At 40.9% G+C, this 25,660-nt stretch overlaps 1 protein-coding gene across 4 annotated transcripts in view; it reads left to right on the top strand.

Moving 5' to 3' along the window:
* Positions 1-25,660, top strand: part of ZFAND4 (zinc finger AN1-type containing 4) — a 55,659-nt gene that overhangs the window by 12,710 nt on the left and 17,289 nt on the right. For all 4 annotated transcript variants that reach the window (XM_018042494.1, XM_018042493.1, XM_013975711.2 and 1 more), the window contains exons 3-5: positions 12,385-12,460; positions 13,362-13,429; positions 17,304-17,490. In XM_018042494.1, coding sequence (XP_017897983.1) covers positions 12,385-12,460; positions 13,362-13,429; positions 17,304-17,490 — 331 coding nt within the window. The remainder of the gene's footprint in view (positions 1-12,384; positions 12,461-13,361; positions 13,430-17,303; positions 17,491-25,660) is intronic.

Raw genomic sequence — 25,660 nt, 5'->3', positions numbered from 1 at the left:
TTGGTCATAACTTTTCTTCCAAGGAGTAAGGGTCTCTTAATTTCATGGCTGCAGTCACCATCTGCAGTGATTGTGGAGCTCAAAATAAAGTCTGACACTGTTTCCACTGTTTCCCCATCTATTTCCCATGAAGTGATGGGACCAGATGCTATGATCTTCGTTTTCTGAATGTTGAGCTTTAAGCCAACTTTTTCACTCTCCTCTTTCACCTTCATCAAGAGGCTTTTTAGTTCCTCTTCACTTTCTGCCATAAGGGTGGTGTCATCTGCATATCTGAGGTTATTGATATTTCTCCCGGCAATCTTGATTCCAGCTTGTGCTTCTTCCAGCCTAGCGTTTCTCATGATGTACTCTGCATATAAGTTAAATAAGCAGGGTGACGATATACAGCCTTGACGTACTCCTTTTCCTATTTGGAACCAGTCTGTTGTTCCATGTCCAGTTCTAACTGTTGCTTCCTGACCTGCATACAGATTTCTCAAGAGGCAGGTCAGGTGGTCTGGTATTCCCATCTCTTTCAGAATTTTCCACAGTTTATTGTGATCCATACAGTCAAAGGCTTGGGCATAGTCAATCAAGCAGAAATAGATGTTTTTCTGGAACTCTCTTGCTTTTTCGATGATCCATTGGATGTTGGCAATTTGATCTCTGGTTCCTCTGCCTTTTCTAAAACCAGCTTGAACATCTAGAAGTTCACGGTTCACGTATTGCTGAAGCCTGGCTTGGAGAATTTTGAGCATTACTTTACTAGCATGTGAGATGAGTGCAATTGTGCAGTAGTTTGAGCATTCTTTGGCATTGCCTTTCTTTGGGATTGGAATGAAAACTGACCTTTTCCAGTCCTGTGGCCACTGCTGAGTTTTCTAAATGTGCTGGCATATTGAGTGCAGCACTTTCACAGCATTATCTTTCAGGATTTGAAAGAACTCAATTGGAATTCCATCACCTCCACTAGCTTTGTTCATAGTGATGCTTCCTAAGGCCCACTTGACTTCACATGCCAGGATGTCTGGCTCTAGGTGAGTGATCACACCATCGTGATTATCTTGGTTGTGAAGATCTTTTTTGTATAGAATTAGGGCCCTCCATAATGACCTCATTTTAACTTGATTAATTTGTGAAGACTCTGCAAGTAAGGTCAGATGCTGAGGTTCTGAGGGTTAGGACTTAGGCATATGAACTCTTGGGAGACGCAGTTCCTCCCATAACTAGTCTGTGTTAATAGTTGTATCATATTTACAGACGCTGCTGTCACGTAACTGCCACCATGATCCAGGTATAGAACCGCTCCATCACCCACAAAATTCTTCTGTGCCTTTTTGGTCAGCTTCCCTTCAAGCCTGCTGCCTGGCATCGGCCAACGTGTTTTTGTCCTCATAATTGTACCTTTTCCAAAATTTCGTATAACTGTATACAATGGTATGTAACCTTTTGAGTCAGCTTTCTTTTGCTTACACATGATACACGTGCATTTGAGGCTTATTCATATTGTTCTGCACATCAGCAGTTCATTCTGTTTGTGGCTGAGTAGTGTTCTATTGTGTGGATGTACTATGCGTATTCATTCCTAAGTTGAGGGACCTTTTGCTTTTTGGTGATTTTGAATAAAGCCTTTTTTAAGTTTCATGACAGTTTTCTGTGGGTGTATCAGTTTTCATTTCACCTGGGTCTGTTTAGGAGTCGAATTGCTGAGTTGTGTTGTAAGTGGTTTTTATACTTAATATGAAACTGCCAAACTTTTCCAGAGTGGCTGCACCGTCTTGTATTCCTGTGATAGGGTCTCAAGTTTCTAGTTGCTCTGTATCATCAGAACATGGTATTGTCTGGGTGTTTCTGTTTCTTTTTTGCCCTTTTAATAGATACTGGTGATATCTCACTGTGGTGTTAACTTGCGTCTCCCGAACTGATGATTTTGAGCATATTTCGGTTTGCCTGTTGATTACATCTTCTTTGGTAAATTTTCTATTCAACCTTTGCCCATTTTAAAAAATTGAGTTGTTTTCTTATTATTGTGTTTTTAAAGTCCTAGTGTTTTTCAATTTTTCATATGTTTGTTTGTGTCCTCTCTGACCCCTGAAGTTTTGGAAGTACCCTTTTATTTCCATACTTAGGGGAATTTAAAAGCTTCATTTTACTATTAATTGTAAATCTAATCGCAGACGGTCAGTACACAGACTTTATGGTGAGCATGGTATTTATGTGCACAGCTGTCTTTGAATCTTACAGCAACCTGGGGCTCTATAAAAATTCATGTGTGGTATAGAAGAAACAGGAAGAAAAAATTTGATGAGGTTGATTATTGACGTTACGAGTTCAAGCATATCTTAGCAGAGTGGGAGGTTGGCTCCGAAGTAAACCTTTGTTCTCCAAACCACACAACCACTGTGTTCTTTTGTTTTGTTTTCCCACCTGCTTTCTGGAATTGCGAGATGCTCTAGGATCATCTTGTATATTTTGTGCCCTATCTTAGAACTAGCCATTTCTTCAAGAAGCTCTGGTTCCTTTTTTTGGAGTATGGTATTAAAAACCAAGATCTGGGCATGACAATTGATTTTTCAGCAACAATAATAGAAACCAGACGACAGTGGAATATTATCTTTACAGTGCTGAGAGAAATAACAGTTTCTACTTAGAATTGAATTTAACTTTCAAGGGTGAAGACAAAATAAAGACATTTCCAGACAAAAACAAAGCTTGAATTTCCTAACAACAAATTCTTGCCAAAGGGGCTTCTGAAGGATATTTCTTAGAATGCAAATGATCCCTAAAGGAAGTTGATGATGCAAGATGGAATGGCATGTTTGTGGGAAAGTCTAAATAAACGTTTACTTAAAAAAGCAGTATATGAAGGTTTGAAAAAATTGAATTAAAACCCTAGTAACTGGCATGCAGATCAAGGTGGAATTGCTCATAACGGAAGTCACAAGGCTCTCGGCGTTGGCCATGAGGACGATAAAGATGTGATTAGCTTTGGACTTTATTTTGTTAGATATGATCATTTAAATTTCCAACTTCATCACTTGAGATTAGAAATAGAATTAATTTCAAAATGGCAGAAGTGCCTCACCTTTTCCCATCGTTCAGAACTAATACATGAAGGAGGCAAGTGGATAAAGCAGAGCAATTAGAATGCACAGAATAAGGTTGTAAAAATGAATAGAAAACGTCAGTAATCCCCTAAGGTAAGACGGATACAGCTTTCTAACTGAAACGCTATTAGCAGACTGTTTTTTAAAAAAATCATATGAAATGCTGTTTGCCAGAGACCTAATCTAAAATAAAAGGCCCTCAAAATGTTGAAAGCAGAATTGAAGAAAATATACCAGGAAAATACTAACCTGAAGAAAGCTGCTGTGTCTGTATTACTAAAGTAGTTTTGTAAAATACACTTCAGAGGTAAACCTGTGAACCAGTTTTGTGGAGGGATATTCCTGGTAGTCTTGTTGATAATGTCAGAAATCTAGCAACAAGTTGAGTGACGACGCTGGAATGCATGAGTTGTGGTATCTGTAAATATTTGTGTCGTACGGTGGAATCAAATTCTGTGGATTGACAACAAGGAAAACTAATGAAATGGTAGCTTTGTACACGGCGTGGATAAATTAAGAACAGTGGTGAATTAAGAAACACAAGACAGATGAACACAGGATGGTCCTACTTATGTGAAGGTCAGAAGGCGGCAAGAGACCACTGTCGCTGGGAGCAGAGCATTGGCGGAAAGCGGAGGCATCAGTCACCCCCATTCAGCACAGTGACGTCCCCTGGGTGGCGCGAAGAGGGTGCAGATGTGGAGAAGCAGGAACATCTTTCCTTTATGTCCTTCACTTGGTATAGTCGATATTTTTAGTCATTCTAGTAGGTATAGTGATGTCTCATTGTGATTTTAATTTGCATTTCTGAAGGAAATGGCACCCCACTCCAGCACTCTTGCCTGGAAAATCCCGTGGACGGAGGAGCCTGACAGGCTACAGTCTCTGGGGTCGCAAAGAGACGGACACGGCTGAGCGGCTGCAGCTTCAGTGATTAGTGGTATTGAGCATCTTCATGCACTTATTTGCCATCCTTATATATTCTTTGTTGAAGTATCTATTCATTTTTTTCCCCATTAAAAAAATCGTTGAGTTTTAAGTGTTCTTTATTCCGAATACAAGTTTTTAATCAGATACACATTTTGCTGAGATTTTTCTCCCAGAATGTGGTTTGTCTCTGTTCTCTTAACAGCGTCTTTTGAAAAGCAAAAGTGTTAGTTTTGCTGAAGTCCGATTTATGGATAGGAAAATGGATACCATATCTAAGAATATGTCGATCTGAGATCCCCCAAATTCCCTCTGTGTCCCTGTAGGGCTCGCTCGTGTTGGTCTCTGCTGTCTTTGCCGCGGCGCAGCAGGCAGGACTCGTTTCCCAGAGGTCAGCCCCGTGCCCCCTGCACTGATAGCAGAGTCTCAGCCACGGGGCTGCCGGCGGAGTCCCAGTTACCCTGGTTTTTAAAAAATTAGCATGTCTGGAACTCCCTTTACTTGGTCATATTGTATGTCTTTTTAATGTATTGTTAAGTTTTGTTTGTTAAGACTGTGTCAGAATATTTGTATCTTTTTTTCATGAAGACTATTGATTTTATTTTATAATGTTGTGTTTGGTTTTGGTAGGGCAGTAGTGTCCTCATTGAATGAATTGGGGCTGTTCTTTCCCTTGCAGTTTTTAGATAGAGGAAAATTGGTGTTACAGCCTCAAATGTGAAGCTATCTCTTTAATAAATAAAGGGCTATTCAGGTTATCTTTTTCTTCTTGAGTGAGTTTGGGTGGCTTGTGTCTTTCAAGGATTTTGTTGATCTGTTGTTAAATTTTATTGGCCTAGAGTTCATGATAATCCCTTATTCTTTCAATATCTCTGTAGTCTGTGATGATGTTACCCTTTTCATTCCCAATACTGGTAATTTGCATATTATTTAACAAATTAGCCTTTATTAATTTTAATGAATTTCTTAAAGAATCAGATTTTGTTTTGATTTCTTCCTCCTGTTTTTCTTTTTTCTACTTCATTGAATTCTGTTTTGATTTTTATTAATGTTTTGGCTTATTTGGATTTAATTTACTCTTCCTATAATTTCTTGAGACCAGGGTTGTTGATATGTGATTCGTTTTTTCTCACGAAATACTGGTGTTTAGTGCTTCGCTCCCTCCTGAGCGCTGCTGTCCTCTTGGTATTTCACACGTTTTGGTATGTTGTGTTTACATTTTCATTTGGTTCAAATTGTTTTCTGATTTTCGTTTTGATACCTTTTTTGATCCATGGGTTATCTTGAAATATGTTGCTTAGTTTCTAAACATTTGGGGAATTTCTGGAAATTTTTTTATATTGGCTTATAATTCTGCATAATTTTGATGCTTTCAAAGTTTAGGAACTTGTTCTGTGGTCCGCAGCCTTGTCTCTCTTGGTAAAAGTTACCTGTGCGCCTGAGAAGAGTGTGCATCCTGTCAGTGACGTGTGCGGTGTTCTGCAGGTGTCAGTCAGGTCAGTGTCTCTGGTCGCGTTGTACATGTTCTGTGGGTTTACTTACTCTGCCAGCTTCTGGGAGAGGAGCAGTGAAATCTCCAGCTACAACTGTGGGTTTATCTTTTTCCTCCTTCCAGTACTGTCAACCTCTGACTCAAGAGTTTTGAAGCTCTGGAATCGAGTGCGTACATTTTTCGGATTGTGTGTCCTCTTGAGTTTATTGACCTCTTCATTATTGTGAGATTAAATTCTTTATCCTTGGTAATAATTTTTACCCTAAAATCCACCATATCTGATGTTAATGTCGTCAGTTCAGAATTTTTTGATTAGTAGTCAGCATAAAATATGTTTTTCTGTCCTTTTAGTCTATTTATGTCTTTATATTTAAGATGTCTTTCTTGCAGGCAGCATATAATTGAGTTTTGTTTTTATTCCTAGATAATCCAGTCTGTGTTTGCGTTTTGCCTTTCAGCTTAGTTTAGACCACTTCATCTGTGACGACTGCGGTTGGGATTGGGTTCAGTTTGTCATTTTATCGTCTTCTGTTTGTTCCATCTGTTCTTTACTCCCTTTTCCCTCTTTTCCACATTTGTTTTGAGTAAATTGAGTGTCTGTTATCATTCTGTTTTGTTCTCCTTTGTTGGCCTATCAGTTATAACTCTTTGCCCTCATGTTGTAACCGTTGCTTTGGTGGTCTGTAATAACATCTTTACTTATTTTCTGTCTTCAAGTGGTATACCGTTTCCCATATCTTACAAGAACCTTACAGTAGGTCGCTTTCATTTCTCCCCTTGTGGCCTTTAGGCTGTTATTGCCACGCGTTCTCCTTTCCTGTGTTGGGAACTCCACAGGGCGTTGTCTTCCTTTCTGCTTGCACCGTCGATTATCTTTTCTGAGTTCTGTCAGCAGTCGTGTTATCTCCTCTACCTTTTTGGACATTCTCTGTCCTTAATTTTTGAGTTTCTGATTCAGAGTATTGAATATTTCAGATGCTTCAGTATGCTTAGGGTGTGGCCTTACAGTTTTGCTTCATGGTTATTGTTCTGGGTAAAAGTTACCGTGGTTGATAGGTACGGAATTTCATTTTTTAGATTTTCCTATTCACTTTCTGTGGATTTGTTATTGTTTCTCCTGCCGATTTCTGTGACACTCAGGTATTCTGCAGACTCTGTTTAATGGTGCTCTGCCAGTTTAACAATGTCCACATATGTACGCAGATGTTCTCTGTCTGTCTGTGGTGACGGTGGGGAGAGGAGTTTCTCCAGTTTTGCGGTTATCTTTTTACTTGCAGGACTCTCCACATTTTTACCCATTGTTTCTTTTCCCCCCGACACTGGAATTACTGACGGATGCTCTTCCTTTTTTGCTTCTTGCCTCCTACAGAAGTTCCCTTAAATTGTTTGGCCTTAAAAGTCCTTTACTTGTAGGCAGTTTTCTGGTGTGAGTCCTTTTTGTAGACTTTTCAGACTTCAAACGCCTTCCTCTTCCTTGTGATGGTTTTGTATTGAACTTGTATACTGCCATCAACATTAACTTTTCCAAAGTTTTTCTTGATCAGCCTTGCAGGGGCAGGAGCGTAAGACTTCCCACTCTGGGACAGGGAGCTCGCCCCTTTTTATTTCCAGTCATTTTGAAGTTTAGACTTTCTCAGTCTTCAAATTACGAGGGCTGAGGGCATAGGTTCTGGGTGATTCACTTCCCTTCTTTTCGTTCTATACTATTTGGGGAGAAAATATTGAAAGAGGGGAGCTATGGCCCACCACTGTCTTTAATTATCCATAAGTGGTATTGATTCTGGGCTTATTTTATAAATGTAGATATGAACATGTTCTCAAACATACAAGTATCTGTGTGAAAATTCTAAAAAAGACATAGGAAACACGTTTGAGTCATTAATACAGTTAGATGAGGTTGTAAGTGTGGGGACACCCCCCCACACACACACACACCTTAATGGGAACAGTGCCCTTTTTAGAAGAGATACCTGGGAATTCTTTTTTCTGGGCATGCTCGTAAAGAAGAAAACGTGAGCACACAGAAAAATGTCAGCCACATATAAGCTAAGAGAAGTGGTTTCAGAATGAAACTTATGCTTTGATCTTGGATTTCCCAGCCTTGAGAATTGTGAAAAAATAAATTTCTGTTGTTTAAACCACCCAGTCTGTTGTATTTTGTTATGGCAGCCTACGTAGACCAAGACACACAGACACACACACACACACACACACACACACACACAGACGCACACACACACACGCACACACGTTAACAGATACATGTACACTTGTATATTATTGCAGTCTTTTTGTAACAGTAAAAAATTTGGATGTGTGAAAATATATCTTAGTAAGTTCAGTTCATTTCAGTTCAGTCGCTCAGTCGTGTCCGACTCTTTGCGACCCCATGAATTGCAGCACGCCAGGCCTCCCTGTCCATCACCAACTCCCGGAGTTCACTCAGACTCAACGTCCATCGAGTCGGTGAGAACACCGTATCTTAGTAAAGGGCTGGGTAAATAAAACTTATGACAGAAACATATATTGGAATATCATCTAGTCATTGTATGCAATGTGTATTTTCATTTATTGATATGAAAGATGTATGCAGTATATTAAGTGAAAACTTCATAAAACAGCTCAAAGTATGTTCCAGTTCTATTAAAAAGAATAAATTTTTAAAGGAAATTTTCCCCAGATATTGAATATAGATTTTATTGGACTTAGGACTACATGTAGTTGAATTTTCTTTTGTGTATTTCTGTGTTGTCTTTTTATTAAGTTGTTTTTATCATAAATATTTGAATTTGTGAAAAGTTCTAAAAACACTGAATGGAAAAATCATACATATGGAATCTGTCTTTTGAGAAGACATGTTTGTTTAATAGGAATTAATTTTTCTGAATATAGTTAAGAGTTGAGGCTTAAAGGCAAAGGGCCACCTTTAAAGAGGGATGCCATATTTCTCTTTGCTAAATCTGACAACCCTATATTAAAGGAATATGATTTACTTTGTATATTTGAGATTCTAAAAGTGTTCATAGTAGAAAGAACCCGAATACTTTTCAGTGTGCAAGTGCGGAGGTTAAGGGTCGCAGAGGCTGATGAGTTCCTCAAGGTTGTCCAGCAGCTTGGGTGGCCGTCAGGACCACAGCTCAGCCTTGCGCAGTCCTTGCCCCCTGTCTTGCGTGTCGACCTTCTCTGTTTTTAGCTTGCTAACTGAGCGCTAGATTCTGTTAACAGTGATTATAAGAGTTAATCTAAGCAGTGTTGTTACTTTGTCTTTAATCCTCTTCTAAAGTTTTTTTTTTAATAAATAATGGTCTTACCTACCCATGGGCTTCCCTGATAGCTCAGTTAGTAAAGAATCCGGCTGCAATGCAGGAGACCCCGGTTTGATTCCTGTGTCAGAAGATCTGCTGGAGAAGGGATAGGATACTCACTCCAGTATTCCTGGGCTTTCTTTGCGGCTCAGCTGGTAAAGAATCTGCATGCAATGTGGGAAACCTCGGTTTGATCCTTGAGTTGGGAAGATCCCCTGGAGAAGGGAATGGCTACCCACTCCAGTATTCTTGCCTGGAGAATTCCTTGGGGTCGCAAAAAGTTGGACACGACTGAGCTACTTCACTTCACTTCACTTCACTACCTGCCCATATTGCTTTTATCTAGCTATTCTGGCGAAATCCTATAGTTTAGGTTGTAAAGATGACCATAGCCTATTAAACACATTTTTTAAATTGTTTACCTGTTTTATTTTTGGCTTGCTGGGTCTCTTTTGCTGCTTGGCTTTGCTCTGGCTGTGCTGGGTGGGGCTGCTCTCCAGCTGAGGCACATGAGCTTCTCATTGCGGTGGCCCTGCCGTGGCACATGGGCTCTTGGGCACGAGGACTCAGCAGTTGCAGCTCCTGGGCTCTAGAGCCCAGACTCAGTAGTTAACGGTGTCCCGGCTTAGCTCCCCGTGGCATGTGGGATCTTTCCGGATGGGGGTCAAACCTGCTCTGTTTCCTGCATTGGCAGGCAGATTCTTTACCGCTGAGCCACCAGGGAAGCACTAACTTTTTTAAAATATGAAAGTACTTTTAGCATGAAATAATTTCTAGCTTAAAAGCCTTTCCTCAGTGGCATTCTTTTTTAACTGGAAGCAAAACAGGTGAACTGTTCCCAGTTGGAAGATACGTGTATATCCACCTCCTGAGCCCATAGGCTGTATTTCGTGATGGTCTTTTGGAACATTTGAAGAATGTTTAGTAGCCGTTCAGGTCTACTTAAGCATACACCCAGACAGCTACTTTTGCTCTGTGGAGACTGACTGTCTTCAGACTGGTCAGCATGCAGGCTGACTGCAGTCTCTGGAGTCAGCCTGTCGGGGCCTTGACTCTCTAGCCCACACTCTCTGGGTGTCACCTGGTCTCTCAATGCTTCGGTTTTAGCATTTGTGAAATCTATATAGTGGTGTTGCCTGCTTCACAGGATTATTACTGTTGCAGTTACATTATGATAATACAGGCCAAGCATTTATAACAGTGCCTAGCTTATAATAAAAACCAACACATTGCACTTACTGCTATCATTCTGGTCAACTTACTTTGTAGCATCATAAGCAAAAGTGACTTGAGAAGGCAGTATGTGAAATATTTGGAAACGATGTTCATCAGCATATCAGCCATTAAGTGTTCTCTCGAGTCTAATGCTCACTCTGGCTAGTACAGTCTTCAGGCGTTCAAATGTGCGGTTTGCAGAAAAAAAGAGTTTACCTGAAGTATGGAATCCGGGCTTCCCAGGTGCTGCCCTGGTCAAGTCCAGCTGTCAGTGCCGGAGATGCAGGAGATGCTGGTTGGATCCCTGGGTCGGGAAGCCCCCTGGGGTAGGAAATGGCAACTCACTCCAGTATTCTTGCCTGGAAGGTGCAATGGACAGAGAAGCCTGGTGGGCTCCAGCGCGCCGGTCCCAGAAGGCTGGGCGCGGCCGAGCGCATGTGCACACACACTCGGACGTGGACTCTGCCGTAACACTCTTTCAGCATCACGGAGCTGCGAGGACACTGTCCTGTGGACCATACTTTTCAGCACTGGAGACTGCCCATGTGCGAGCATGCTTAGTCGCTCAGTCATGCCCAGCTCTTCTCAAGTGTTCTTGCCCGGGCAAGAACGCTGGAGTGGCAGTCATTCCTTCTCCAGGGTATCCTCACGGCTCGGGGATCGAACCCGGTCTCTTGCACTGCAGTTGGATTCTTTGCCATCTGAGCCACCACGTACACCTGAAAATAGTCCATGATACACTTTTTTTTTCAAGATTAAATTATTCTTTACTTAGTGTTCAGACTCGGAGAAGGCAATGGCACCCCACTCCAGTACTCTTGCCTAGAAAATCCCATGGACGAAGGAGCCTGGAAGGCTGCAGTCCATGGGGTCGCTGAGGGTCGGACACGACTGAGCGACTTCACTTTCACTTTTCACTTTCATGCATTGGAGAAGGAGATGGCAACCCACTCCAGTGTTCTTGCCTGGAGAATCCCAGGGACGGGGGAGCCTGGTGGGCTGCCATCTATGGGGTCGCACAGAGTCGGACACGACTGAAGCGACTTAGCAGCAGCAGCAGCAGCAGCAGCAGCAGCGTTCAGACTACAAAAGGCATGTTAATATGCGGTTATGGACTGTAATCACATTCAAGGTGGAAGGAATTTTCTAATATATTAATGTTTTATGGTAAATTATATTCTATGCCCTGTTTCAAAATTATTGACCTTTCTATTTGGAAGAGGTATGAAAGATGCCATCTGAATTGCTAAATAATCTCACATATAAACAATCATTATTCCATGTGTGTGTGCTGCTCTGGGAACAGACTTTCAGAATACAAATACTTAAGGCCAAGTAAACTAAATTAAATGTTGTATTTTTAAATATAGATATAATTGACATTATATTATTTCAGAGGTATACAGCATAATTTGATATTTGTATATAAAGTTGGCACTTCATGCCCTCTGTTTCTGCAGGAGTTAATCAACTATGGATTGAAAATATTGGGGAAAAAATTACAGAAAATTACAAAAAGCAAAACTTGAATTTGCATCATTAGCAACTATTCACATAGTGTGTTAAATATTGTAAGTAGTCTAGAGCTGACTCCAAGTATACAGGAGGATGAGTGTAAGGTTATTTACAGATAAATGCTACGTCATTTTATATAGAAGGTACTTAAACCTCCAGGGATTTTGGTATTTGTGGGGGACCTGGAACCAGTATCCCTTGGATACCCAGGGGCTGCTGTATTGTAAAATGATCAATTCAGTAAGTCTAGTTAATAGTTAACATCCATCACCATACACTTACAGAATTTTGTTTTCTTGATGATGAGAAATTTGAGGACCTACTCTTTTAGCAACTTTTGGATGGACAGCAAGCTCTTATTAACTATAGTCTGCGTGTTGTGCATCCTATTCCCATGACTTTCTTATTTTACAGCTTGGAGTTTACACATTTAACCCCCTTAACCCATACTGCTCACCTTCCACTCATAATACACTTTTAATGCTTCATGTAACTAAATGGAGGCTGTACTTTGCAATATTGAGAACTGTTCTCTAGGCCTTAGATCGTAAACTCTTCAGAGCTGATTTCAAGATATTTTTAAAAATGACTTCCTATTCTTAAACTTTGTTTCAAGGCCAGAGAGTTACTGAAACATACCGTTCTCACTGTTCTTCTCTAGAGTGTGGATAGAACCATATCTACTTTTAGCCACGCCTTTTTACGTACATTTTAGCTAAGCATCTATCATTCAGTTTAGAATTGTGTTTATTATTATTTATTTAATGAAATAGATTTGTATCATACTCTTCCAAAGATTCTATTGAATTTTTAACCAGTTTCTTTATAACCTTCCCCTAAGGTATTCCCATCTGTCAGCAGCACTTAATTTGGAATAACATGGAACTTGAAGATGATTATTGCTTGAATTATTACAAGTGAGTGTAATTGCATATCAGATGTTTTATAGAAGCTCAGAGTTATGACTCCGTTCACCACTGTGTTTCTTCTGAACCCTTGAGTCGTGTCTCGTCTCCCTCTGAACAATTCTTAGCCCTGGATTTCAGTGTAAATCCCGCACTTTAAGGCGTGTTGGCTCCATGCCCACGCTGCCTGCTCCCTGTCCTCTGACTCTTTGTCCGCCTTCTCCTTATTCACACCAAGCTCTTTACCCCTGCATTCTGGACTTCCTTCCTATCTCACCTTCTTTGCGCCTTTGAATATTGGCTCCTTACCACCTGGCTGCATTTCTTTTCCTTCGTTGTCGCGCGTGTGCTGGGCGAGAGTGCTGCTCTTCACGGCTTTCACTTCTCTGAAGCTCTCCTGACGTGACGCTGCGTGACACTGTGTGCCTCAGGGACTGCAGATACGCTGCCTGACCTTGCGTCTTTCTCCCTTCTCTCACATAATCCTTCCTTCTTTCCTGAAACAAAAAGGTCAGAGGCCGTGTGGAATAGCTGGGAGCGCACTGGGCATGGGGAGGTTTGTAGATTTGCAGTCTTTCTGTTTATTAGTTAGATCTGTTATTTCTGACACTTTGGGTCTTAACAGCTTCTTTTCTTCTTAGGGCCTAACGTGAAATGATGAGGCTAAACCACAGAGGTCCTTTTCATACTTTTTATTCATTTCATATTTAAGTCTTATGAGAACTTCATGTTTTCATTATTTATGCAAGTAAATAAGTTAACATTTTATATTTATGCACATTGCTATATCTTTTAAAAAATCTTTTAGAGTAGGCACTATGCCTGATAAACCAACACTTAAGAATGTGTATATTTAACACTGAATGTATTTTGATGTTTGTTTTTTTTGTGTGTGTGTGTTAATTGTCCACAGCATTTCAGAAGGTTGTACCTTGAAGCTGGTTTTGGCTATGCGCGGTGGACCTATAAATACAAGTAGAGGTAGGCATATGTTAAAATTACGTATATTAAAGCAATTTGACAGTAGTAATCTTCAAGCCAGATGATGTTATAGCCTCAGGTTTTATTCAGGTTTTTTCCCCAGCTATTATGTCTTAGAAGAACCACACTTATCTCCCTCAGCATTTTTTTTTTATTTTTTAAAAATGTATTTATTTTTATTGAAGTATAGTTGATTTACAGTGGTGTGTTAGTTTCAAGTATCTAGCAAAGTGATTCAGCCATACATATTTGTATGTGTGTTTATTTGTATATGTATGTCTCTTTTTTAGATTCTTTTCCTTTATAGGTTATTATAAAGTATTAAGTATACTTCCTTGTGCCGTATAATAGGTCCTTCAGCATTGTTTTATGAAGCCTAAATGCACAGAGGCAGGAACTCATATTCCAGAAAATCTCATGATTCCTCATTCAATCCAGAAGGATTAAATATAAACCTCACCAGTATAGGAAAGGACAGTGGGATGGCATAGTATAAATATTACATTGTTATCCCTGTGTTTAGGTGCAGCTTACTGGTCTTGTTGCGTTTTTCAGTCCACTGAGTTTTCAACTCTGGGGTCATGACTGTTACAGGAAATTCCAAAGGTAGCTCTTAGCCTGGTTTGTGATGCATTTGGATTTTGTAGATACTATCATGTTGCTGTTGAAGCCTTGTTTTCAGGATGTGGGTGTCTCTGAGAGTCCATCCATCCATTCATTCAGGAAGCACATTTTGGGCATCTCCTAGATTTTCAGTGCAGTGTTTCTTGGGAGAGAGTGTCCCTGCTTCATCACAGTGCCACAGCAGATGTGAGCAGAATCGATGTCCCTGTAAGTGGCTGTCATGTAGCAGCCTGACAGTGTCTGTGGGAGTAGGGCCGCGGGGCGGGAGGAGAGCCCAGGGGATGGCGGCGTGAGCAGAGGCTGGAGCAGCAAGAAAGCGCCAGGCACAGGAGAGCCGGGAATGCTCACCGTGTCCCTGGTTCAGGTTTCTCGCATGAGTCCCTGCAGAGCAGAGGCACCCATCGCTTCCTGGAGCAGGCCTGCTCTGCGGGCCTCATGTTGGGGAAGGTCTTTGTGTTTGATCCATCACTAACCAGAAAATTGAATGTTAAGTATTGATTCCACTGATGGCTTAATACTTCTTCCACAAGTCAGATTCCATCTCCATGCTTCCTAATTTTTATTAGAAAATAGGGTTATCACCATCTTTTTCTTAGCTATTTCAAGAGGATTTTTTGACATAGGTTACTGTGACTGTTGAACTCTTATGGATAAGTTAGAGAAAAGCAAATATAATAATGTGAGAGCTGATTAACTAGACTTGTAATATCAGGGACTTCCAGTTAATTGGACTTAAATTGTCCCATGTGACATATGATGTTTATACTACCGATTCTGAGAGTAGTACAGAAACCCTAATGCATTCACTGAGCCGTCACGATAAGACGTGAGTTTAATGACATGTGAATTTCATTGTATTATATTTTCGAAGTTTGTTACTTGTGTATAGTATTGTCTTTAAACACGGATGTTTTATTATTATTAATTATTACCTGCTTTTCTTACTAGGACGGCAATTATATATGTGAGGAAGAGTATGAGCACCACAGGTTCTGAATTTAAAATACATGTGTTTTTAAATTTAAAGTAGTGAAAGTTATCACTGCCCTTTGGTAGCTGAAGTGTTGTCTTACTTTTTCCTACAATTGCCTGTGCTTTGTTTGTAACTGAAAAAATCAGGCCCTAGAACTTGTCTTATTTGATATTTCAGATGGAGTTTTTAATAAGTTTGCCTTTATTGAATCAGCCTTAAAAATTTAACAGCTTGCTGCTGTCTGCCTTTGTTGGTTTGGTTGCTAAGTTGTGTCCGACTCTGCAACTTCCTGGACTCTCTCCATCGCCTGCTCGTCTCCGTTCCCCGTGAGGTTCTCCAGGCAAAAATGCTGTAGTGGGCTCCCGTTTCCTTCTCCAGTTGTCTGCTTTACATCATTGAAAACTTTGTGAAAAGGAAAAACTCCCCAAATCTAGAACTTCTCCATACTGTATATCAGAAACCTTCTTTTTAGCTACTGAGTCTTACTTGAAATTTGTGGTTTAGAAAATGTCTTTATCATGTGAATGCTAGTAATACTTAGCTTTTAAAATTGTTTTTGAATTAAACATCATCAGAGCAGCCTAGAAAAGGACTGTCTTGGCCGTCCAGCGGTTTGGACTCTGGGCGTCCACTGCGGGGGCACGATTTTGATCCCTGGTGGGAACTAAGATCCCGTGAGCTGCATGGCACAGCTGAAAAAGGAAAATAATTTCCTTTCTAAAACTAAATTTTATCCTAAACTAGATGCGTAATATTTTATACTTGATGAAGTCTGAATGATTTTTCTATTATGAAAAGGGATGTGTGTGTGTAGCCATCAAGTGCATACACATGGCCAATGCCAGTGACTCCTGAAGTAAGGCACGCTTGTTGGTTTAAACAAGACTTTCCTGTGGTTTTAGTAATGGCAGCCACATAGTTTTTGTTTCTTGTTACTGCAGTGTGGAAAGTGTAGCATAAATACATTTTGTATCTTCGAAAGTCTTATCAAAAACAAGGTAGACCTTACTGTGTTTCTGAAGTTTCTGTGTTTTATTAATAGTGGTGGTATTGAATTTAGGATATGGGGACATCTGTAATGGTTAATAAGCTTCAGACTTAATATTCATTATTGTTGTGAGTTTTTAGAGGGTAATTCAGCACTGTGATTCTGTTAATAAATAAGCTACTTGAATGAAAGTTATGGAGTTTGAGAAATTGTTGCCTCTTTTAAGAAGGAACAGTGTTTGTGCAACTTGACATGAAACTGTCTTTGGGAATGCCCTCTTTTTTTTGCTGTAGCCGTTACTTAGACCCCTGATCTGGGGTTCAGGAACTTTTAGAACATTCAGCCTGTGAGCTAGCCACCTCTTGCGGCTTGTTCCCACCACAAGAGCAGGATCTGTGGCTGCCGTGGATGAGAGTGGCTTGAGATGATGCTAGCAATATCATCCAAACCTGACGATTGCTCTAGACCACTAGAGCCGTGTGCGCTGACTAGACACATGGATGTCTGCCAGAACAAGTGGGGTCCTGGGCGGATGCTTTCAAGTAGCAACATATTAATCATTACAGACATAGCAGTTTTTGTATAATAAGTGGGCCTATTGTGGTCTTGAGTTACCATGTACTGAAATGGCACCCCACTCCAGTACTCTTGCCTAGAAAACCTCATGAACAGAGGAGCCTGGTGGGCTGCAGTCCATGGGGTCGCAAAGAGTTGGACACGACTGAGCGACTTCACTTTTCCTTTTTTTAAATCACCTGTCTTCACATCAAGAAAGAACCCTGAGAAGAATCAGCCTTTATATAAAACCAGAAAGAAAAAAGGGATTCACTTCTAATTTCTAAAATATGTCTCCTGGTTGTGTGTTTTTTTAAATGTAAAGTAAGTGGAATTTCCATTAATTTTTAATTATTGATTGTTGAAACCAGTATTGGAACATATAGGGAGTGGAAGATGTGACGTGAAAATAGTTATAGATAACTCCATCATAGAATCAGTTCACTCCAGTGGCACAGGAAAACCTCATGTATTTGGTTAAACCCTGTCTTTGTATGTAACAACATATTTCTTTTCTTTCATATTAATACAGCATAGAAAATGTTGTATTAACTATAAAAAGACCAAAAACTTATTTGAAGAATATAATATGTATGTATTGTTGTTCAATACAATTGTTGTTCAGTACAATTTGATTGTTGTTCAAATTTGACATGTTATATCCTGATGGTGTACAAAAATGCATTGAACTTGACATAAATTGAAAACTTATCTATCAGTGTTTCCATTTGTAGTTCCCGTGGAAGATCCGCTTAAGGAGATGGCTGAGTACATGGAGTCCAGCCGAGATGAGGTCTGGGAGAAGACCTCTTGCAACAAGCAAGTTACACTTTTGGTGTACCAAGAAGGAGATCAGTTGAATTTCTTCCGTGTAGTAGACAGGGGAGACGGCACTCTAACACCGTTATCTGAGTCTTTAAGGTGAATAGGTTTTCATTTACGTGTCTCACTTAGAAAAGGAGAACATCGTGTGGTGTGCCCATAAGCCGTATGTCCACCTTGGGTTGTCAGAATTATCTTACTATAGTCACAAGATTGACTAAATTTCATGCATCCCACCTCAGTTATATAATTCTGAAGTTGTTCTTCCTATGATTGATAGGAGTAATTTCTAAAACTGAAGTTTCTTTATGGAGTAGGATTTTTTTGTAAAAATATTTGTCATGAAAACTGTAAGATGCCTACTAGATTATTGAGTTTTGTTATAATAGTGTGATGTTATATCAGTATAGCCATGGCGTAATATAAAGGATTAAGCCTAAAGTTACTCTTTTTCCCCCCAGAATTTAGCTGTTGCTTAAAGGTGGGTCCATCTTTGCCTCTCTAGTCCTGTGTTCCTACTCTGTGAAAGGGGGAGGGGGATTCCTTGGTGGTCCAGCTGTTAGGACTCAGTGTGCTCACTGACAAGGGCCCAGATTCAGTCCCTGGTTTGGGAACTAAGATCCCACAAGCTGTGGGGCACAGCCTCAAAAAATGAGAAATAAATAAAATAACAAATTATATAATGTATAATCCTTGAAAAAAGGAAGGAGGGTTGTTTTAAAGTCAGAAGGAAACAAAGGTACTTGGGCTAGGCAGTAGGAAAGTTAGTAATTGGGTAAGGTAAGTTTTAAGTTCTGTGCACTCTGCCTTACTATGATTTTTTTTAACCTTATTTCACTTTAAAACATTCACTAAACATTTAACTGAACTTTTATAGTCTATTTTTATACTACACACTAAGTTATAAAAATTATATTCCTTCCTTTATGGAACATGAAATCTGCTATAAATTGTATCTATAATATAATTCTGTCAGTTGTTGTAAAAAGACATTAAAATCTCTGGCAAAGCAGATAAGAGGGGCTTCATTCTATCTGAAAGGTAGGGAGTTAGGAATAACCTCTGAGAAAAAGTGACCTTAAAAGAGCAGTAGGACAGGCAACAAAGGAAAGGTTGCAGGTAACGAAAGTTTAATTCCACGGCGTTGAAACCTAGTGGCAGTTCCATTCATGGGAAAATCAGCTTGCAGTCTGCAGTCAGTTTCCATGGCTTGGGGGTCGAGGCGCAGTTCAGCCAGGCGCTCTTCTCAGGTTCCCGCAGAGCTGCAGGCCCGGTGTCGGCAAAGGTGCGCCCCCCTGGGAATTTCAGGGGAAGCGATCTGCTCTCAGGCTCATTCACTTGGGGGGCCTGTTTCTTGACAGTCACATGACTGAGGGCCCTGGTTTTCTTGCTGGCTTTTGGGTAGAGGCTGCCTCCAGTTCTCTTTTGATTAACTCAAAATCAGCTGATTTGGAGCCTGAGTTATATCTGAAAAATCCTTCTACTTTTGCCATATTTTGTTGAATAGAAGCAAGGCATCAGTTCAGTTCAGTTCAGTCGCTCACTCGTGTCCGACTCTTTGCGACCCCATGAATCGCAGCACACCAGGCCTCCCTGTCCATCACCAGCTCCCAGAGTTCATTCAGACTCACGTCCATCGAGTCCGTGATGCCATCCAGCCATCTCATCCTCGGTCGTCCCCTTCTCCTCCTGCCCCCAATCCCTCCCAGCATCAGAGTCTTTTCCAATGAGTCACCTCTTCGCATGAGGTGGCCAAAGTACTGGAGTTTCCGCTTTAGCATCATTCCTTCCAAAGAAATCCCAGGGCTGATCTCCTTCAGAATGGACTGGTTGGATCTCCTTGCAGTCCAAGGGACTCTCAAGAGTCTTCTCCAACACTACAGTTCAAAAGCATCAATTCTTCGGTGCTCAGCCTTCTTCACAGTCCAACTCTCACATCCATACATGACCACAGGAAAAACCATAGCCAAAACCATAGCCTTGACTAGACGGACCTTAGTCGGCAAAGTAATGTCTCTGCTTTTGAATATGCTATCTAGGTTGGTCATCACTTTTCTTCCAAGGAGTAAGTGTCTTTTAATTTCATGGCTGCAGTCACCATCTGCAGTGATTTTGGAGCCCAAGAAAATAAAGTCTGCCACTGTTTCCACTGTTTCCCCATCTATTTCCCATGGAGTGATGGGACTGGATGCCATGATCTTCGTTTTCTGAATGTTGAGCTTTAAGCCAACTTTTTCACTCTCCACTTTCACTTTCATCAAGAGGCTTTTTAGCTCCTCTTCACTTTCTGCCATAAGGGTTGTGTCATCTGCATATGTGAGGTTATTCATATTTCTCCCGGCAGTCTTGATTCCAGCTTGTGTTTCTTCCAGCCCAGCGTTTCTCATGATGTACTCTGCATGGAAGTTAAATAAGTCATGTCAGACTCAAGGTTAGGAGAATATGCAGGGTGTGAGCACCTAGAATTGGGAATCAGGGAATTCCTTTAGGATTCTGCCTCGCCTCAGTGTGTTATGTGGAAGAAAGATTATGCTTACTGTGTTGGCAGAGAGCAGACATCAGGAATGGTGTTTTTTGTTGACTCTGTGTGTCAGAATCTGGTTGGCACTGCAGACGTGCCTTCAACAGAAGCGCAGAGCAGCGGGAGCAGTGGGCTGCAGCTCCAGTCCAGCGCTTCTTGCTCTAGGCCGTGAGCAGGATTGCTTTACGCCCGTCTTGCCATTTGCTACTTTGCTGTTGTTTTGGTTTTCTTCCTCAGGACATCCTCTTTTGGCTCTCCTTTCCTAGAGGAGAGAATCTAAGCTCCATAGCTTGGCGTGGAAGGCCTTTTACACCCTGTTATCATTTTTATAGCTCTTGTTTATTATGCCATGCTTTTGTACTTCTTTTTCATTTGCTTGAAACATCACTTACTCCTTTTACTAAGAGTAAACACAAAACTTTTATTTGTGTTTAAGACATAATCCAAATGTTATTATGGATTTCAATTAAAATTGTATTATTATTCCTCTTAATATATTCTTTGTTTCTTTTACTTTTCCTCTCTATTCACTTACCAGAATTGGACAAGGGATAGGGTGGATGAGGAAGCAGAGCAGAAAGCTCTTTTCTTATCCCGAGAGAGGCTTTCTTAACTCTTATAATAGGAGATAGCAACCGTTTCTGTAAAGGGCCAGATAGTAACTATTTTAGGGTTTTCAGGCCAAGAGATGAAGTTAAGGATACCATGTAAAAGTACTTATATAACCAGATAAAACAAATTTTCACAAAATTTTTACAGACAAAATTCAAAATATAATAATTGAGTGTGTGTGTATCTAATTCAGGCCTACTAATGAGAAGAATGGAGTTCCTTTTTGTGGGAGTAATAGTTTTGTTAATTGGGGTTGAAAGCGTTACCTGTCACAGTTGTGAAATCAGTTGTGAAAATGTATTTGTTAATATTGATCTGGAATGAGATTTTATCTATTTTATCTTTAAAACTTTGTACTTCCAAATACTGGTAGCAGTCCATGAGCATATGATTTTAATTGAGCACTTTCATCACTAGGAAGGCATTTAGAGAATACTGTTAGAGTCATCTTTTGCTATTTGCCTTTAGTATGCTACTGTGTTGCGCTTCCAGTTGAATATAGGTGGAGCGTCTCAATTGCACATTTAAACAGATTTTTGAAATATGCAGATTTCCTTTAACTTCCATTGACACTGTTGGTTCAGTAATATGTGATAGATTCAGATAGTTACTGCAGAGTACCTTCTGATGAATAACACAGATAAGCATAGGATTTAAACACCTCACGTTTTCATTAGCTTTGTAAAGTTGTTCAGCACAGTTGCTTCCTGCTCTCAGTCGTAGAGGTTTCACTTCTTGGTGGCTCAGATGGTAAAGAGTCTGCCTACGGTGCAGAGAACCTGGGGTTCTTTCCCTGGGGTGGGAAGATCCTCTGAAGAAGGGAATGGCAACCCACTCCCAGTATTCTTGCCTGGGAAATCCATGGAGACAGGAGCGTGGCGGGCTACAGTCCACGGGGTCTCAAAGAGCGTGCCTCGACCGAAGTGACTCACACCTTCACTTACTTCACTTCAAGGTGCACTTGGTGTTTTAGCAATTTCTTTGAAAATGTTCTTACCTGTAGTCGTTTCATGCAGATGGTACATTGGGTCTAGTTCTTCGGTCACTTCAAATTTGGTATTGACACCCTGAATAAACAAAAGTAGCTGAGTAACATGTGGCTTATATTAACTCATCAAAAGCCAAAGAAGAAACTGACTCATTTGCTCATCTTCTAACTGACTATTGATGTTGCTTCCATTGTTCTCGGCTCTTCTAGAAATTGTTCTTGCCCAAAAATAGTCTTTAAACAAGTTTATTTTCTGTGGCCACATTTTTTCAACTGCTGTGATCACCTGCTTAATTCACAATTGGTAAACATTTCCTTGTTTGGCTGGTAAATAAGCCGCTTTGAAACTTCTTTTGGTTGCACTCTCATTTTCATTTTCTTACTGTGATGATGTATTCCATTTTTAATTTTCTGCTCTTTCTTACCGTTGTCTTCCTGCAAGTTGGGCATGTTGTCACGATTCCTTAATCTGATAATGTCCAAATATGCTGTTTTCCTTTAGCATGCCTGCAGTGTCCTTGTATCGTAAACACAGTCCTCTGCTGCTTAATTGATAGCAAAATGATCTCCCCTGGTGGGTCAGTGGTAAAGAATCCACCTGCCAAGCAGGAGACCTGGGTTCAGTCCCTGGGTAGGGAAGATCCCCTGGAGGAGAAAGTGGCAACCTGCTCCATTACTCTTGCCTGGGGAGTCCCATGGACAGAGGAGCCTGATGGGCTACAGTCCAGGGCTCGCAGAGTCTGACCACACTGAGTGCTCTGCAGTGCTTTAAAACTGCAGCTTTGGAAATGCATTCTTCTCTTTGTTTCGACACGTTGGGTATGTACTAGTAAAAATACCATTGTGCAGTGACACGCATGGCGCTCACAATGCTGTTGAATCATGCCTGTAGAGCTAAGCCACAGTGGGCAGCAAGGAGAGAGCCACATGCAGTTTCTGTAGCAGCTGTCAGCTCGGCCATTGCAGCGCAAGAGCAGCGTGTGCAGCGTGTGGTCGAGTGTGGCTGTACTCCCGAGAACCTGTATTGGACACAAATATGAATTTCACATGCTCACATTATGCAATGTTGTTTTGATTTTTTTCAACTATTTAAAAGTTATAAAGGCTATTCTTAGCTCATGGGTCAATAAGAAATATGTGGTGCACTAAATTTGATCTTGGTCTCAGTTTGCCATTCTTGCTCTAAAAAAGAAATAGAATTATTTGATTTGTTTTGATGCAACATCTAGTATCAGTTCAGTTCAGTCGCTCAGTCGTGTCTGACTCCTGGCGACCCCAGGAATCGCAGCACGCCAGGCCTCCCTGTCCATCACCAACTCCCAGAGTTCATCCAAACTCAAGTCCATCGGGTCAGCGATGCCATCCAGCCATCTCATCCTCTGTTGTCCCCTTCTCCTCCTGCCCCCAATCCCTCCCAGCATCAGAGTCTTTTCCAGTGAGTCAACTCTTCTCATGAGGTGGCCAAAGTACTGGAGTTTCCGCTTTAGCATCAGTCCTTCCAAGAATACCCAGGGCTGATCTCCTTCAGAATGGACTGGTTGGATCTCCTTGCAGTCCAAGGGACTCTCAAGAGTCTTCTCCAACACCACACTTCAAAAGCATCAATTCTTCGGTGCTCAGCCTTCTTCACAGTCCAACTCTCACATCCATACATGACCACAGGAAAAACCATAGCCTTGACTAGACGGACCTTAGTCGGCAAAGTCATGTCTCTGCTTTTGAATATACTATCTAGGTTGGTCATAACTTTTCTTCCAAGGAGTAAGTGTCTTTTAATTTCATGGCTGCAGTCACCATCTGCAGTGATTCTGGAGCCCCCCCCCAAAAGTCTGCCACTGTTGCCACTGTTTCCCCATCTATTTCCCATGAAGTGATAGAACTGGATGCCATGATCTTTGTTTTCTGAATGTTGAGCTTTAAGCCAACTTTTTCACACTCCACTTTCACTTTCATCAAGAGGCTTTTTAGTTCCTCCTCACTTTCTGCCTTAAGGGTGGTGTCATCTGCATATCTGAGGTCATTGATATTTCTCCTGGCAGTCTTGATTCCAGCTTGTGTTTCTTCCAGTCCAGTGTTTCTCATGATATACTCTGCATAGAAGTTAAATAATCAGGGTGACAATATACAGCCTTGACGTACTCCTTTTCCTATTTGGAACCAGTCTGTTGTTCCATGTCCAGTTCTAACTGTTGCTTCCTGACCTGCATACAGATTTCTCAAGAGGCAGGTCAGGTGGTTTGGTATTCCCATGTCTTTCAGAATTTTCCACAGTTTATTGTGATCCACACAGTCAAAGGCTTTGGCATAGTCAATCAAGCAGAAATAGATGTTTTTCTGGAACTCTCTTGCTTTTTCCATGATCCAGTGGATGTTGGCAATTTGATCTCTGGTTCCTCTGCCTTTTCTAAAACCAGCTTGAACATCTGCAAGTTCACGGTTCACGTATTGCTGAAGCCTGGCTTGGAGAATTTTGAGCATTACTTTACTAGCATGTGAGATGAGTGCAATTGTGCAGTAGTTTGAGCATTCTTTGGCATTGCCTTTCTTTGGGATTAGAATGAAAACTGACCTTTTCCAGTCCTGTGGCCACTGCTGAGTTTTCCAAATGTGCTGGCATATTGAGTGCAGCACTTTCACAGCATCATCTTTCAGGATTTGAAACAGCTGAACTGGAATTCCATCACCTCCACTTGCTTTGTTCGTAGCGATGCTTTCCAAGGCCCACTTGACTTCACATTCCAGGATGTCTGGCTGTAGATGAGTGATCACACCGTTGTGATTATCTGGGTCCTGAAGATCTTTTTTGTACAGTTCTTCCGTGTATTCTTGCCACCTCTTCTTAATATCTTCTGCTTCTGTTAGGTCCATACCATTTCTGTCCTTTATCAAGCCCATCTTTGCATGAAATGTTCCCTTGGTATCTCTAATTTTCTTGAAGAGATCCTTAGTCTTTCCCATTCTGTTCTTTTCCTCTATTTCTTTGCATTGATCACTGAAGAAGGCTTTCTTATCTCTTCTTGCTATTCTCTGGAACTCTGCATTCAGATGCTTATATCTTTCCTTTTCTTCTTTGCTTTTCACTTCTCTTCTTTTCACAACTATTTGTAAGGCCTCTCCAGACAGCCATTTTGCTGTTTTGCATTTCTTTTCCATGGGGATGGTCTTGATGCCTGTCTCCTGTACAATGTCACGAACCTCATTCCATAGTTCATCAGGCACTCTATCTATCAGATCTAGGCCCTTAAATCTTTTTCTCACTTCCACTGTATAATCATCAGGGATTTGATTTAGGTCATACCTGAATGGTCTAGTGGTTTTCCCTACTTTCTTCAATTTAAGTCTGAATTTGGCAATAAGGAGTTCATGATCTGAGCTACAGTCAGCTCCTGGTCTTGTTTTTGTTGACTGTATAGAGCTTCTCCATCTTTGGCTGCAGAGAATATAATCAGTCTGATTTCGGTGTTGACTATCTGGTGATGTCCACGTGTAGAGTCTTCTCTTGTGTTGTTGGAAGAGGGTGTTTGCTATGACCAGTGCATTTTCTTGGCAAAACTCTATTAGTCTTTGCCCTGCTTCATTCTGCATTCCAAGGCCAAATTTGCCTGTTACTCCAGGTGTTTCTTGACTTCCTACTTTTTCATTCCAGTCCCCTATAATGAAAACGACATCTTTTTTGGCTGTTAGTTCTAAAAGGTCTTGTAGGTCTTCATAGAACCAGTCAGCTTCAGCTTCTTCAGCGTTACTGATTGGGGCATACACTTGGATTACTGTCATATTGAATGGTTTGCCTTGGAAACGAACAGAGATCATTCTGTCGTTTTTGAGATTGCATCCAAGTACTGCATTTTGGACTCTTTTTTGTTGACCATGATGGTTACTCCATTTCTTCTGAGGGATTCCTGCCCACAGTAGTAGATATAATGGTCATCTGAGTTAAATTCACCCATTCCACTCCATTTTAGTTCGCTGATTCCTAGAATGTCCATGTTTACTCTTGCCATCTCTTGTCTGACCACTTCCAATTTGCCTTGATTCATGGACCTGACATTCCAGGTTCCTATGCAATATTGCTCTTTACAGCATCGGATCTTGCTTCTGTCACCAGTCACATCCACAGCTGGGTATTGTTTTTGCTTTGGCTCCATCCC

This window comes from Capra hircus, chromosome 28, assembly GCF_001704415.2.
Source record: "Capra hircus breed San Clemente chromosome 28, ASM170441v1, whole genome shotgun sequence".
Classification (NCBI taxonomy): Eukaryota; Metazoa; Chordata; class Mammalia; order Artiodactyla; family Bovidae; genus Capra; species Capra hircus.
The sequence above is the reverse complement of the archived record's forward strand: the minus strand, read 5'-3'. Positions and strand labels throughout refer to the sequence as shown.